Raw genomic sequence first — 17,342 nt, forward strand, 5'->3', positions numbered from 1 at the left:
TGGAAAGCCAAGACTTCCAGGACTGCCCTGAAGTTATGAGAACAACCCAACCAATGTGAAATGGGAACTTTCACTACTGCCTGCAGTATATGTTAACATCAAATAATGCAGAAACAGCAATGACAAAATAGTCCTACTCATGATTTAAAAAAAAAAAAATCTCAAGAAAAGAGCACTAGAGAGGAACTTTCTCACTTCATAAAGAATATTTGCAAAAAACCCAATATAATGTTTTTCTCTTGGGAAGGAAAGGATATCTGCACTTATCGTCCTCATTCAATAGTGATGAAACTTCTAGTCAGTACAATAAGGCATGAGAAAAAAAAGAAATAGAACTGTCCCTGTTTGTAAATGACAAGACTGTTTTAAAGACAATAGCAAGGTATTTACAAAAGAACCCCTCATAATCAGAAAGGCAAGCTCAAGTTTGCACAATGTAAGACATATACTCAAAAATCAACTGTATTTCTACATACTTGTAATGAATATAGACACCAAAATTAAAAATATTACCCTATATGGAACTGCTCATGAAAAAAATTGAGTTTCCAAAACACAACTGATATACAAGTTTCACACAATCTTTACCCTATGTGTGCCCCTCTCTTTCTCATTCCCTCTTCATTTGTTTCCTTCTTTTGTGGTACTGGGCCATGTGCTTGCCAGTCTTGTGCTCTATCACTTTAGCCATGCTCCCATCCATTTCTGCTTTGGTTATTTTTGCAATAGGGTCTTTACTCAAGTTGACCTGGACCTTCATTCTCTTATTTGTGCTTCCTGCAGACCTGAGATGTCAGGCATGTGTTACCACTCCCAGTTTTTTACTGGTCAGGATGAAGTCTCATGAAAAATTTTGTCTAGAGCTGGACTCGAACTATGAGCCTCTGAATCTTAGCCTCCAGAGTACTATTATGTGGAAAGTGAATAAACAAGAATTGCTGAAGTAACACCAGAAGGATCAGGTCCTTAATGTCAAAACTTATTACACATACAGTAATCCATACCCTGTGGTGCAGGTAGAAGGATGGACATACAAATCAGTGCAAAAAATGAACAAACCCTGATTTTTGTTTTAGTCAAGAAGCAAAACATAATTGAATAGAGAAGGATTTTCAAAAAAATTGGGCTGGAGTAACTTGAATAGCCTTAGGATATTGAGTTTATATCCAATAAATGAAAAAAGTTTGCTCTGTGGTATGTATTTTATAACAAAAAATTTAGAAACCTCAAGTTTTAAAAACAAATAATTTAATTAAAATATAGGCCAAAGACATAGAAATATCTCTTCAAAAATATATGGGGGCTGGGAAGGTGGCTCAGTGGTAGAGTGCTTATCTCACATGCATGAGGCCCTGGGTTTAATTCTTCAGCACCACATAAGCAGAAAAAAAGCTGGAAGTGGTGCTGTGGCTCAAGTGGTAGAGTGCTAGCCTTGAGCCTTGAGCTGAGGGACAGTGCCCAGGCCCAGAGTTCAAGTCCCACAACCGCCAAAAAAAGAAAGAAAGAAAGAAAGAAAGAAAGAAAGATATATGGACGGTAAACAAACAAAACAAACAAAAATATACATGAAAAATAAGCATGCAAAAAGGTGTTCAACATCACTGGCCATTAAGGAAAAGCAAATTAAAGCCAAAATGAGGTATTACTACATACCTACCAAAACAGTGTTAGGATGAGATTAGGTGTTAGAAAGAGGAGATATCATGTCAGGGCTACACATACTAGTTGTGTGGCAGCACGAGGACTTTAGATCAGGATTCCAACCAAATCTAGGAAATTGAAGATCTCACTCACTGAGTGAGCACAGAAGGGAAATTATGTCCTGGTTCATTGGCCATTGAACACTTACTTTGAATAACGAACCATTGGGGCACAGACTTTTATCAGCTGCCCAGAATGTAACATTTCTATTGGGTCTTTTTTTCTTTCTTGACATAATGTAGCTTGTACAGAGTCAGTCTTCATGAGCACAGATTTGTTTAGAATCTGAAAAAGACAGTTTGCATAGAGAAAATGTATTTTCACTATATGAATTCTAACAATTTCAATCATTTTCATAGTTTGTGGACTAAAGAAGTTGTTTCAGCTTCTCACTTTTCCAAATAGGATACTATAAAATTCTGCCTTTTAAAAACATATAAATATGAGAAAAACACAAGATATTGGGAAAAACAAAAGTTATTTTTGTAGTATGTTAAAAATTTTCATGTTGCTTTAAGATAGGGTCTTGCTATGTAGTCCTGGCAATCCTTCAGCCTCAATCTCCCAAGTGCTGGGATTATTGGTGTGAGCCATCACATCTGGCCTTGTATTACTTTTAAATATTTTCCATTTGTTATTGATAAATCAAGAAATGTGAAGTGAACCACTCCCTATAGTATATATAACTGGGACTTTGAATTATCTCCATTGAGAAGTTAAATGCATTTAATAGAATCACTTTAGTGTTTCAGAATATATCAATATATTTGTATACATACATACTTATATATATATATATATATATATATATATTTGCTGGTCATGGGGAACTGAGGGACTGAGTATTGTCCCAGAGCCAGGTCTATTTCCACCATTTCCAGTGGTTAATTGGAAGTAAGAGTCTCATGGGTAGGAGGGCTGGCTTTGAACCATTATCCTCAGATCACAGCCTCCAAATAGCTAGGGCTATAGGTGGGAACCACCTGTGCCCAGCTAAAATACTAATTTTTTTGTGACTAATTCTTTGTGACTCAGAAGGCAAATAAATCTTAACTCAGACACAGATAAAGTCTACTAATTGAGTGCCTTCAAACTTTGGTAAAAGTTAAAACCAAAATATGATCAAGTTCTTTAAGGATGACTTTTTTTTCCCTCAATGTTTAGAACACTTTTACTAAAATACAAAATGGTTGGAATAAAGCTAAATAGAAAAACAATAAATATTTACAAAAACATGGATAACCTCACTAATGAAACACATAACAATTTAGAAATGTTTAAAAAATCAGCATTCCGGGCTGGGAAGGTGGCTCAGTGGTAGAGTGCTTGCCTTGCATGCATGAGGCCCTGGGTTTGATTCCTCAGTACCACATAAGCAGAAATAGCTGGAAGTGGCTCTGTGGCTCAAGTGGTAGAGCGCTAGCCTTGAGCTGAAGAGCTGAGGGACAGTGCCTAGGCCCAGAGTTTAGGCCCTACGACCAACCTCCCCCCCCCCAAAAAAAATCAGCATTCCCTAGAAATCTGTTCTGGGAGACAGGGACTTAGGCAGCAGAGGGGACAAGTCAAGAGTTGACATATTCAAATAACTGACCTAATTTCTTTCATCTCTGTGACTGTAAGGTCATTCAGACATAGTATGATTTTCTTTTCTTTTTTTTTTTGGTCGTGGGGCCTAAACTCTGGTTCTAGGTACTGTCCCTGAGCTCTTCAGCTCAAGGCTAGCCTCCACCACTTGAGCCACAGCACCACTTCCAGCTTTTTCTGCTTATGTGGTGCTGAGGAATAGAACCCAGGGCCTCATGCATGCAAGGCAAGCACTCTACCACTGAGCCATCTTCCCAGCCCCATAGGATGATTTTCTTCAGCCTATGATAATATTCAAGGATAAGAGCAATTTTTCACAGCTTAAAACAAAAATCACATAAAAGGCCAAATAATATTTGTTCCTGGTAGAAATGTTATCTACAAAATTAAAATGAAACAACAGGGAAGGAGGTAGAGTGATACTTTTAACCAAAGAAAACAGACAAAAAACAAAGGTAGAGAAGAAATAATGCCTATGGGTGGTCATTATTTAGACAGTATACTATATATATACATATATATGTATACATACATATATATATACTGTATAAGAAGCTATGGGCTCTATTCACTTTATTAGTCTTGTATTAAAAGTTCTTCCCCAAACTGTATTCAGAGGAGAGGAAATTAAGAACTTCAAGTAACTTTAAAACCAGTCAGGCTCAGTGAGACCATTCACCACCTTTTAAAACAGGTGGATGACCTATCTTGCAGAAACCTTTCAAAGCAGGAATATTTAAGTTATAGAAAAAAGGGGGAGTATAAAGGAGTTGAAGGCAGATGAACTGTGGTGCTGGAAATAATAAAAGTGAAGGATGGCATTCAAAAACAAAGAGAAAGTTGGGTGCAGAGGGCTCATGCCTGTAATCCTAGTTACTCAGGAGGCTGAGATCTGAGGGTCATGGTTAGAAGCTGGCCTGGGCAGTCAAGTCTGTGACTCTTATCTCCAACTAAATCACAGAAAAAGTAAGAAGTGGCTGTGGCTCAAGTGGTAGAGTGCTAGCTTGAGCAAAAGGAGCTCAGGTACAGGGCCCATGCCCAGACTGCAAGCGAGGAAAGGAGAGAGGAGAGGGAGAGGAGAGGAGAGGAGAGGAGAGGGAAAGACAGGAAGGAGAGGAAGAGAATATGAATGAGGTGACAGTATTACAAAGAAGGGAATGAACAGTTTAAACAACATAGAATTAAAAGAGTCTAGAGGCAAAGAGATTACAAATAAACTACTGGAGTAAGAAGTTTCATTCTTACTCTTACAGTCTCTTACTCTTGTAGTCATAGTAAATGGCACAAAGTCCCACTAAATATGTATTTGCTGAATAAGTTGGTCAGGTTCAACCTTGATTGTAGGGTTGATGGAGCTTTTAAAAGTCAAGGATTAAATTAAAAAAATCTCGAGTTTGGAGAATGTAGGTGATTTTTATGTGTAGCCAACCTTGGAACAACTGGAATAAATAAACCTATACACTGGACTAAATAACTATAGTAGATGGGCCTTTATCTTTACTATTTCCTTTGGGGTAAAGCTTGATGCTTAGTTTGCACACGCATCCTAGTACTGTGATAGTAGGGACGCGAGAGTTTTTCCTTGTGTAACTATTAAAGTACTCCAATGTAAAGCAACAAAAAGCTAAGGGGGAAAACATGCAATAATTCACAGATACTGCTATTGGTGATGAACAATAAAGAATAGCTAAGGCTACATTAGTTGTGTGTCTTATGAGTCACAGAAGTTGAGTTTCTAAGCCCAGGGCCTCTGGCAATTCATTGCACATCCACCGCGTGATCAGAGAGGCTCAGAGACCACGACCCGCGCCTCGAACGCCCGCCTGGCCACGCTTATTGAATGCTTTTGGATTTCTAAAGGACCAAACAGCGTTCCCGCCTGCTTTTTACCCGAGGTCTGCCACTCAAGACCGAGGGGCAGCCAGTCCCGCCTGCGAGTGTGGGCGCGGGCGCAGCTCCGGAAGCCTCCGCTCTCCTCTCGGCCTCGTTCAAACACAACTCCAAGCTTGGGATTTAAGTTCAATTCTCGCTTCGGAGATACTCGCCGCCACGTCCCGGAGCCCACGTGGCCCTCGCGGGAGGAAACCCCGCCTGCTCCGGGGGCGCGGCTCCGAGCTGCGGCCGGGAAGCGCGGAAAGCACGGCCGTCGCTTCCTCCAAGCATCCGGGTCTAACGCGGCCGCTGGCTCAGGCTCCCACCGCGCCTCCGGAGAGCGCTCCGTGACTGACTACGTCCAGCAAGCCCCCCACGGGTCGACGAGGCAGGTGGCGCCTAGATTTTGCGTCATCACCCTAAGGCGGGACGGCTCGTGACGTCATCAACCCAGCCCCTGCCAATATGGAAGGGAGTGACTGCGGCGTCGCTGTCGCTGGCCTTGGGGCTCAGGCTTGTGGAGCAGCTGCAGCGACAGTGAGGGAGCTTCTGCAGGACGGTAAGGAATCGGCGTCCGTACAGGTGGTGAGGTTAAGGGCTGCTGCGATTCGTGCCTGAGCCCAGGCGGCTTCCTCAAACCTGCGCTGGACAGAAAGTTTTCCGGTCTCAACGTGACCACTCCCCTCCGCCCGGCCCCCTGGCGTCCGGGTGCTGCCTGGCTGCGACCTGCCCCCCACCTCCCTTCCTGAGCCTTGGGGACACTTGGTTTTCTGGTGACTCCAGTTTCAGCTAGGTCCTCCCGTGTCTCTGAAGCTCTAGGACCCGCCATCCAGGGCTCCAGCCCTGGCAGTCACCACCCTCTCTCTGCCACAGTTGTTGAGTAAAAGGTTGAAGAGTTCGAATCACACATAACCAGTAGACGCTTAATAAAAGAGAAGATCGTTAAATTACGGTGGGAAACATTTCCGTTAAATTATTGGGTTATAGGTGCCCCTTGTAGGCTTGTATGTCTTTGTGTGTGTGTGTGAGTGTGTATGTGTGTATATATACATATATACACACACATATTTATATATATATATGTATAGAGAAGTAGTTATCCACAGTTACACTTGAAACTGTTGAGAGTTTTCATTCAAGTTGGAAATAACCATTTTTTTTTTTTTGCGAATATAGGAATCAGATTTACTAGTAGTAGTTTGGGAGACAAATTGTCCCAAATAAGTTAGATATAGTACGCTTGAAAAGTACAATTATATCAATCCTGTTAATTTACCTTCAGAATAAAGTTCATGGTTCAAAGGGTAAACATGAGGCCCTTCTCACTTGTTCTAAATTTTTTTCCCTAATGGACATCTCATTCTACTTTGTATTGAAATCATTTGTATACTTTCTTTCCTTGCTCCACTGTATTGTAACCCCCTCTCCCCTTTTTAGTTTTCACAGCATTCTTAGCAGTATCTTGCACATAGCAAGTTCAGAATGCTTATAAGATTGAACATCATGGTAAGAAGCAAATGCACATATGTAGACCAAAGTGACTTGTGAATGATTGAAATTAAGTTCTGTTAAATATTTTACAAGTGCTGTAATAGACTTTTTGGGGTAACTTATGGGCTCTGGTCAAAACATGTTGTTTTCTGAACTAGACTGCGTTAGATCCTTTAGGTTAGAGCCTTTGTTGAATACATTTTTGTATCGTAATTGAAATTCAGTTTAACCAAGTTTTAAACTCTGAAGTTTCTGTTTTCAAATAGCTCACTATAAGAATGGGAATTATTATTTTGTTAAGCCGGTAAGTTAGATTTGATAGTGTTGTAGGAGTAGTACTCAGTTTGTATGTATAAAGAAGAGCATGAAAATAGGATGAAAACTAGTGGTTAGGGATTGGTTAAGGAGTGCCAGGAAAGCCTTACTAGATGAAGTTAGTTTTGAAGTATAACTATAACTTCACCCAGGTGAACAAGTAGAAGGAGCAACAAATTGCAAATGTTTATGTGTTTCAGTGAGCTGTATTCCAGGAGTTTTTCCTGTTTTGAGAGAGTAAATAATCCTTAAACATGTCTTCTATATTTTCCTGTTTAATTCTCTTTGCAGTTTTTCACAGTAGTATTTACATCTTCTTTCTTCAAGTCTCTGTTTAAGTTAAAAAACTGACTCAACTTCATTATAAAATACACTACCTTAGATGTGAACTTCCTCCTGTTTTTGCCATCAAACCTTCACATTTGACCTGAACCTAAATCATTCTTTCTCCCCCAACCCCCTTTAGGTCAAATACTTTGTATTTGAAACAATTTCTTCCTCTTCCCAAGGACAGTTCCTCGTGTGGAGCTCTAGATTTTCTCCTTGTCTCCTTAGGGACCCAATCACTCATATTTTGTACCATTCAAATTATTTTGCAAATGTTTCAAATGATTTCCGGGAAAATAAAGGGACACTTTTGGTCCTTATTTAAACTTGTAAGGAGAATGCCTTTTCTCTTGAAATACTTCTCACATGGTGTATGGATTTTATATTTTAAAACCTTTATTCTCCAGGTAATCTTTTCTGGTTGTCTGTATGTATTTATCGCTGGTTAATTCAGTGGTCCTTGACTACCATTGTAACGTATCCAAGGGATTAGGTATTAAGTATTTCCATCAGTAGCCATGATTCATCATTTCAGGGATTTGATAGTGACAGAATAGATTGATAGGATAGGATTGGTGGGTAGATGCATACTTTGAAAACTCTGAAGATGTTTCCGATGTGCCTCCTATGGGAATAAGAAAATCATAAAAGAAAAGCATTATCTAACTTATTTTGGGAATGCCTTGCCTCAGAAACTGATGTTCAGCCTTCATTGTGCCTCATTTTAGGTCTTCGGGATTGCTGCTGACCAGTGTTGCTCCCCATTTTTTCCCCTCTGACATTTTGGTTGCTTAATTTATTTCCTTTATTCACTCCTCAATTTTTGGTGTTTTTTGGGATTCTAAACCTTATTTCTAACTCATTTCCCTTCTTTCTCATTTCCTTGTTTTTCTTTTCTTTTTTCTTTTCTCTCTGTGCCTGTGTGCATTCTAAAATTTCTTCCCAAGTTTTCTAATATTTTTTATTGGTAGTTTCAAAGGATCATTACCTCTCTTCTGAATTATACAACTATTTTAAACTGTCTGCTATAATTTCTATCATGTCAACAACCAGTACTAGTTCAACATATGACAATTTACATGTGAATATTGAAACTTCTACATATGAAAACATGAAGTAAAATGTTCATGCCTTTAGTCTTTTTTCTCTTTTAATATCTTGTTACCACTTATAGGGAATTTGTTAAATATGTGATTGTTCCTTGTTTAAATTATGAATTCCTTTGAGGAGGGATTTGTTTTTATGGCCAGTGCAAAACTGAATACCCTGTATCAATTACTTGTAAAACTTGGAAGTCAACCTTGATTTGGGCTACCTCATCATCTACTTTTCAGTTTTTCTCTAATTCCTTCACAATATCCTGTCTGACTATTAGCCAAATTTGTCATGTCCTTGATATTTTTTTGTGACACTGTCTTATTTAGTGGGTAGTTAATACGGTCCTGTTCTTTACTGACTATACTCCATGGTCTAATGGTAAAGCTGCTTTCTGGAAAAAAAAAAAGAAAAGAAAAAGTTATAATTTTCTAGTATGTTCCTGCTTCCCTGGTGTAAATATTCACTGTGGTTGATTTTAAGATGCCTCCATAAGATGACACCTGGCTCACAGTATTTTGAAAATGTAGAGTTGCAAAAAGCAACTGGAGCCACCTTCAGAGCAGCTTTATGCAATGAATTGGTTTTTAGTAATCTTGCACACTACTGCCAAAATTACTGTTCTCAAATGAAAAGCTGACAGTGCTCTTCCTTGGCTTTAAACCTTGAATGGAGCTAAGGTAGGTGTGTGTGTGTGTGTGTGTGTGTGTGTGCAACATGCTTTGATCCTACTTAGAATCTTCCTTTTCTTTTTTACCCTCTCTGTCATTACTGTCATTATTACCATTATACTCATTTAAGGACTAGATTCCATATATTAGAAAAATTCCATGTCTTTTGGCCTGTTGAGCTTGGCAGTATGATGGTCTATAGTGCTGTCCATTTTCTCACACATGACATGATTTTGTTCTTTTTAAGATTGAATAATGCTCAATTGTGTATATGTACCACATTTCTGTTATCTATTTATCAGTTGTTGCCCACCTAGGCTACTTCCAAAGCTGGGTTATTGTGAGTAGTGCTTCATTAAGCATGCATGCAGGTGCCTCTCTCATATGTTGTTTTACACTCCTTTATTTATATGCCAAAGAGTGGTATAGTAGAGTCATGTAGTATGTCTGTTTTTAGTTTTTAGAATCAAGTCCATATTGATTTCAGGGTTGGACTAATTTACCATGGTTTGAATGATGCTACTAGTGCTCCTATTCTGACTTATTTTGAGATAGGGTCTTACTTTTGGTCTGAGCCCAAAGTAAAAATATTCACAAAAAAGAGCCAAAGAAGAGGGAAAAAGAAAAAAACTTAGTCAGCATTGCTGTTTGCTCTCGGATGTACTTTTCTTTTGTCTTTTTTAATGGTCTAAAGGAGTTATTCCTGCCAGGGGACACTGGGTTAGAGTCAGCTCAGGGGAATGCTGGCTGCTCTGAGACCTCAACTGGCTCTCTAGAATAGGAAGGTAGACTTAGTGTTCTGAGTATAGTTGAGGCTTTCAACCACACAGTCCCAGCCACTCACTATTTAATGTGTGACATGCCACAACTCCCAGGTCCCTCCAACTCTGTTGTTCGCTATGGGGGCCCTTCAGTTCTGGGGTCATAATTGCTGTGCTCTCCTCTGGATAGGCTGGCATTCTTTATGGTCATGCCACTTAGGGCCTCACAAGATTTTCTATATGAAATGGTGACTGATAGCAGCATTTTGCTGGTCCTCAAGACTGCACTTTGTCTCCTATGTGTTTTATGTCATGTAGTTAGTGTTGCTTTCTCAGTTTCTATCTTGGCCCAGCCTTGCTAGACCAGATCTCTCCTGTGCTTGCAGTTTGTGTTGCCCCAGTCTCTTCCTTTAACATTTGGAGTCCCTGCAGTCTGGTGACATTGTCTGAAGAGTTGTGCCTGCTGATGATTGTGAGCTTGTGGAATACTGATGGAATCAGGTCTACTATTAGGACTACTTCTTTAGTAATTGTATGGCAAGATTGATGTAAGAATAGTTGCTCAGTAAGTTTTGTTAGTGAGGAGAATTGCTGGGTAATGGATGATATCACTAAGCTTCAATCTTCCCTTGGATCCCCAATAAATATTACAAACAGGTAATTTCCTCTTGTATTCTCCCTGGTAATGACCTCATTTTCTTGGAATAAAAGGTGTGGTTTGTCTTTTACTCTTCACCCAATGTTTTCCTTTGTTTTAATTTTACTATAAATGTAAAACACTTATAGACTGGATTCAGCAACAGATCTTCCTAGTTGAAACCCCAGTGACATTGGACAAGTTCTGTGCCTTTTCTGGGCTTGTTCCTCATCTGTGTAATGAGGAAAATCATAGTTCCAACAGGATAATGTGAGGATTGAATGAGTCTGTATGTGTATAATACTTAGATCAGTATCTGGCTCTTAAGAATACTTAAGAATACTTTTCTTTCATTTATGCCTGCTCCTATTCTCCGTCATCATTATAGGTGTTAGGTTTTTAAAAAGAGGTAGCCGAGTAAGAACAGCACCATGCACGTGGTATTCAGGTAAGGAGTAGGTTTATTCATTGTTCAGGCTGGCACTAGGCCATCTTGGTCCTCCACGTGGTGGGGAAAGGCCTGGGAAAGAGAGCTGGGAAAGAGAGAGAGCTGGGAAAGAGAGAGGAAAGAGCTAGAAAAGAGAGCATCTGGGAAAGAGGTAGGAAAGAGCAAGCTAGGAAAGAGAAGAGAACTGGGAAAGAGAAGAGAAGGAAAGAGCTGAGAAAGAGCTAGAAAAGAGCAGAGAGAGAACGTCTGGGCCTGGGCTAGGCCTTATCTAGGGTATTGGCGGAGAAAGGTGTGGCCACATCAAATTCAGATGTGACCTCAGCAGATGCAGATATGACCTCTTCCAGGTGTCCCAGTTGCCTAAGTAATGCAGGTACTGGGTGGAGACTTTGCTGCGAAGAGGGTGGAGTCTGCTAGCCATCCAGGAGTGGACCTTACAATAGGAAGCTTACAATACTTGTAATGTGTAAGATGTCAAAATATGCTAATTTTGACTGTAATCATTCTGTTGTTTTATAACTGTGGTTTAATATAGGGTAAGTAAGTATTTTCTTTTTCTTTTTTTTTTCTAGAGTGTTATAGTGACTTTTTAAATGAAGACTTCGATGTAAAGGCTTATACTTCCCAGTCTATTCATCAAGCTGTAATTGCTGAGCAGCTAGCAAAACTTGCCCAAGGAATCAGTCAGTTGGATAAAGAACTACACTTACAGGTAACATAAGTCTTCTGGATCATTCAGATTATTCATTGTAAAGTGATAATTTAGCATTTTTGTAATCTCATTATTATCTGAATGCCTATCTACATGAATAAATACATAACAGTATAACTTATTTTTCAAGTTACTTTTTTATAAAATTCCTATAAACTTCTTTTTGTTAGTTGGAAACAAATATACCTACCTTCCCAGAAACTTTTATTTGTTCTTTTTGTTTACCACCTAAACAGATGTGTGGTGAATGTAGTCAGCAACAAATAGGATGTCTTTAGTAAAAGTAGTAGAAAATGAGATTTGGAAGTTGCACAATATGGATAAGAAACATTAGGATATTACATTGGCCGTTTACCCCTGTAATAACAAGGTGTAACATTTCCTGAATTATACAAAGTTGATGAATGCTGTGTGGGGTAGATGTTGTGGTATGTAGAGCACAGTGTAGGCAATTAGTAGATAGGTTCCAATCTCAGCTACTTGTTAACTGACTTTCATATTGTCTAATGTCTGATCTTTTTTTTCTAATTTAAATATGGGGAATCAATCAACTAAATTGAAATGACCAAGAAAAGATGATTGCATTAGCTAGTCTTAAAGGTTACTTACTCTTCTACAATTCTATAATTTTTAGAGTAGCTTTATATTTCCTTGTTTATGACTTTTGTCTTTGTAGTTGCCTAATAAATGTGTAGATGAATGAACAAATATGTGAATAGTTATTTACCAGGAAACTTGGTAAATAGATCTGGTATATCATGAGACATACCTGCTTAATTGTGATTTATTTTCTTTATCAATAAAAAGAACAACTTAGCTGGGCACTGGTGGTTCACACATGTAATCCTAGCTACTCAGAAGGCTGAGATCTGAGGATCATGGTTTGAAGCCAGCCCAAGCAATAAAGTCCACTCTTTAGTACTTAAAGCAGAAAGTTAGGAAGGCTTTTTAAAATTTATTTTTATTTTGGGTTGTATTGTACTTGCTACCACTTCAGCCACTTTCCCAACCCTTCTTGCTTTTTTTCAGGTAGAATCTTGTTGGGGCTGGCCCCAAGACTATGATCTTCCTCTTATGCTTCCTGCAGAGTTGGGATGACAGTTCAAGCTACCTTGATGAGCTTATCTACTGAGATAGTCTTGATAACCTGAACCAAATCCTCTGATCTCTTCTTCCTGAGTAGTTGAGATTACAGTTTTGAGCCACGACTTCTGATCTAGGAAGCTATTTAACATGGAACTGGTTTTTGTTTTTGTTTTTGTTTTTTTGAAATTATTGGGTGAACATCCAGTGGACTGAGTTGAGGGAAGTACCATCAATGCAATATAGAGGAAGAGCCTGGAAGCTCTCTTCTTATGTCACTGCTAAAATTCTCTTTCTATATAGCTGGTGACTAACACTACTAGAATGAACAATGTGGCTCTCTCAACTGTCTTAAGTACTCAGATCATAGCACCTTGCTTACTTGCTGAAACAAAAACAGGGAAATAGCTTTCATCTTTCTTCTGTTTTCTACATCTTTTAGAAATTCATCTAGTTGGCTTCAAGGGAGTCTGAAAGTGTAATTTTATGCTTTTCAACCTTTCCAAAGTATCATAGGGTTAAAAAAAATAAAGAGTTAAAGAAAATTAGTCTTATTAGGATGGTTTACATTAATGACCACATCAAAAGATGGAAATTTTGATCTTTTCTCCATCTTTGAAATAAAAATACAGAAGACTTAACATTAAAGTTAACTCTTGTAAGATGAATATGATAGGAAAAGACTTGACAACAGTGGTATCCAGAACAGAAAAAAGAAGGTGGTGAGTGAATCTTTGATGCTTTCAGTAAACTTCAATTTACCAACTAGACATGCAACAACTTTTTACTCACTGAAATAAAGAGTGCACAGTGATAATGATTTCTGTAGTACTATAAAGATTTGTGTGATTTCTTCATGTTCCTAGGATTCTTTTGTAAGTACTCTTTAGTTTTTAGGCTGTTTTAATCTTTGCTTTAGTTATGACCATCCACATTGTTCCACTTGTCTTTTCCTTTCCTTTTCCCTTCTTTCTTTTCTTCTTGTGGTGTACAGGAGTTCGAACTCAGTGGTTCATGCATGTACTCTTCCACTTGAGCCTTTGTCTTCACATTACCTTAATTTGCATTAAGGTAATTTTCATTACCTTAATTTTCATAATTTTCAACCATTTGTAGGGGAGAGGACTTACTCAAAGAATAGGTATAGAGGAACACAGTGCTTTATCTTTCCAAATTACAATGTAATCTTGATGCTGAAATTATGGACAAGAACCAAGAGAACCTGATGTTTGGACATACTTTTTTTTTTAAGGGATAGCACAGTAATAGCAGGAGAAGAATTAGCTAGTTTTTTCATTTTTTACAAAACTCTGTTTAAATTGAGGAAAATAAAGGGCAAGCTATTGGGCTTGCCCAAACTTCAAATGTTATGGAAGTATATCCTCATTGTGTTAGTATTAAGATGTAGGACTTCTGAGAAGTGATTAGTGCCTTTCTGAGAGGCCTAAATGAGACTGCCTTTCCATGGAATTATAGAATGCACCATTTATGAGGAATATCTATTCACCCGACTCTTAAATTTGCTGACACCTTTATCTTGGACTTCGCAGTGTCTTGAGCTGTGGACAATGAATCTTTTATTCTTTAGAAACTACCTACTGTAAAATATATGATATTTTGTATTTGTAGCTCAGACTATGGACAGGGCTAGTGAAAAGTTAGCAATCTGCTCTTGCTACATTGGACTGTAAATGTGTGTGTTCTCGCTAATAAGCATATATTCATAACCTTTGTTTTTGTATTTATCCCCTTTATATACCGAGATCTTTATTTCTTCTTGTGGTCACACAGAAAAATGCCTAATAGAGAAAATACTGATTATTCATTCTTGATTTTTTTAGGTTGTTGCAAGACATGAAGATTTACTGGCACAAGCAACTGGGATTGAGTCTTTGGAAGGTATATTTCTGTGGACTATTACATATTAAATGGCATTAGACAGGGATTTGCAAACTTTCTTTTGAGAGTTAGATAGTAAACACTTTTAGATTTTGGGGCCATAAGTTTGTGATGCAGCTACTAAGTGCTAACATAGTGGTTTGAAAACAGCCAGCAAGACAATGTGTAAATGAATATGGTGACCATGTTCTACCATAAATAACTTAAATTATTTGAACTAATTATCCTTGCTTCATTACCAGAAAACTGGTTACCAGATAACCATGTGACTTTGGGAAAACTAGTTATTCATTCTGTTTAGTTTTTCTATCTATAAAACAGGAGTATTAATATGTACCCAAACTATATTAGTCTGAAGATTTAAATTAGTTAGCAAAATATATACAACAAAGCCCACACAGAGTAGTCCAATAAGTGTAAGTCATTTAAAACAAAAAATACCAGCATCACCAGAATAGGTGGTTGTAGTGATTTTTTTCTTTCTTTCTTTAAAGCTGTTATCCATAAAAGTATAGTTAATAATAAAATATTGGATTTTTATTTGTATGAATCCTTTCCTTTTGTTTGACCAAATTTTTTAATGAATTTTTCATTCTCTCTTGATTAAAGTACACCTCACAAATATGAAATGTTACGATTATGTTTTACATTATTACTCATACTATAATTGCTATTATTAAATCACATATAATAATTATACATTAAGAGAAGGCTAAATGATATTGCCCTATTTTGTTCAGATTCTTTTTTTTGGGTTCGGTTGTGGGGCCTGAACTCTGGGCCTGGGTGCTGTCCCTCAGCTCTTCAGCTCAAGGCTAGCGCTCTACCACTTGAGCCACAGCACCACTTCCGGCTTTTTTTCTTTTTGCTTATGTGGTGCTGAGGAATCGAACCCAGGGCCTCAGGCATGCAAGGCAAGCGCTCTACCACTGAGCCACCTTCCCAGCCCTTTGTTCAGATTCTTAAGGGAGGATATTGTTTTTTGTGTTGGTAATATTCTTTAGTGTTCTCCTGCGATTTCTCATGTACTCAAAGGTACTAACATCTTAAACTACACTGTTTCTAAGACATCCTGCTGAATAACTTAGTATTTTGGGTATGAAGCTTGATTCTCATTTGAATATCGGGGATAAGTATATGACTATGTTCTTGGGGGAACTAAAAGGCTTTCAGTACTGATTGATCTAGTATTAGAAATTATCTTGCATGTACTTTTCATGAGTTTCTGATAAATAATATTTTAGTAGTTTTTCAAGAAAATGAATTTTCCATTTCTGAAAATTTATTGAAATATGGTAATACTTTAGTTCTGAGTTTTATATATGTAGATGAACCATTATTATAGAAGTATTTTCCTTATGTTTTTTTTATATGTCTTTTTTTATTGTGAAAATACTGTACAGAGGGGTTACAATTACATGGGCAAGATAATGAGTATATTTCTTATCAAGCATTGTAGCCTCCTCCTTTGTTTCCCTTTCCCATCCCTTCCCATCCTTCCCCTGCCCCTTATATGTCTTTTAGTCATATAATCTGTCTTTTTTTCCCATATTTTTTTTCCTTTTTGACAGTGCTAGGATTTGAACTTAGGGCTTTGTAGTTGCTGGATAGGCACTTGAGCCATGTCTCCAACCCTTTTTCCTTGGTTATTTTTGAGACAGACTTAGTTTTTGCCTGGGACCACTTGTACTGAAATCTTTCTATTCTTCCCACCCTAGCTGGGATGTGTGCATCACCATGCCCAGCTTAACTGTTGAGATGAGATCTGGGGAAATTTTCACCTGGGCTGGCCTGGGACCTCCATGTTGCACTGTCTTCTTTCTAAGTAGTTAGGATTAAATGTGTGTGTGTTATCAGAGCCTGATTTTTTTCATAATACCTTTTAGGAATTACAACATTTAATATACACTAAGGACTGAGTGTAGCTCACTATTAGAGCATCTGCATATTATGTGTGGTGTCCTGGGTTTGAGTCCCAGCACTGGCGAACACACACACACACACACACACACACACACACACACACACACACACACACACACACACACACACACACACACACACACACACACACACACACACACACACACACACACACACACACACACACACACACACACACACACGTGTGTATATAGGTATAAAAATCTCATATGTATTAAATTTTGCATAGTAAATACATATACTATGTATGTCTATGTGTTGTTTGAGCTAAACATTGGATGAATGTACAAAATACCAAAGGTTTGCTTTTTGGAACTGCTAGGTTATCTAATCGTATTTTCCAGATTATTTGTTTATCAAAAGCCTAAATATAAATTTATTAGTATTCATTTTAGCATTTATTTCTTTTAGCAGTAGTGGGGTTTAAACTTGGGGCCTTATGCTTGTCAGGTAGGCACTCCACCACTTTAGTCTTGTCCCAGCCTATATTTCTATATTTCTAAGTACTTATTGCAATGCTTCTGGGTGTACTTAGAAAATTTAAATCTTCTTTGCAACTTCTACTTTATTTGCACATAGAAAAATTTTGCCATGTAAGTAGCTTGATTTCATTTATTAAGCCTATTTTAATAAGTGAGATCCCATTCATTCATTTGTTCACTCAGTCAATAAAATTATAATTGAGAGATTGGTAGGTAGCTGGCATGTGTGAACAGTGGTAGTCTTTGTTCTTAGGAGCTTATTTTTCATATAAGAGGTAGACTTATAAAAAAAAGTACAAAGAGTAACTTCAGATGCTTTT

General features: G+C 37.9%; 2 protein-coding genes across 2 annotated transcripts in view; one reads left to right on the plus strand and one right to left on the minus strand.

The window, feature by feature from the left end:
* Positions 1-5,335, minus strand: part of LOC138810018 (uncharacterized) — a 55,028-nt gene extending 49,693 nt beyond the window's left edge. The window contains exons 1-2 of the mRNA XM_069997222.1: positions 5,176-5,335; positions 1,850-1,986 (exon numbers count right to left, since the gene is read on the minus strand). Coding sequence (XP_069853323.1) covers positions 1,850-1,965 — 116 coding nt within the window. The 5' untranslated portion in view covers positions 1,966-1,986; positions 5,176-5,335. The remainder of the gene's footprint in view (positions 1-1,849; positions 1,987-5,175) is intronic.
* Positions 5,336-5,516: 181 nt separating this feature from the next.
* Positions 5,517-17,342, plus strand: part of Cog5 (component of oligomeric golgi complex 5) — a 207,024-nt gene continuing 195,198 nt past the window's right edge. The window contains exons 1-3 of the mRNA XM_069996235.1: positions 5,517-5,716; positions 11,475-11,614; positions 14,539-14,596. Coding sequence (XP_069852336.1) covers positions 5,623-5,716; positions 11,475-11,614; positions 14,539-14,596 — 292 coding nt within the window. The 5' untranslated portion in view covers positions 5,517-5,622. The remainder of the gene's footprint in view (positions 5,717-11,474; positions 11,615-14,538; positions 14,597-17,342) is intronic.

This window comes from Dipodomys merriami, unplaced genomic scaffold, assembly GCF_024711535.1.
Source record: "Dipodomys merriami isolate MVZ:Mamm:240054 unplaced genomic scaffold, mDipMer1.0.p SCAF_5, whole genome shotgun sequence".
Classification (NCBI taxonomy): domain Eukaryota; kingdom Metazoa; phylum Chordata; class Mammalia; order Rodentia; family Heteromyidae; genus Dipodomys; species Dipodomys merriami.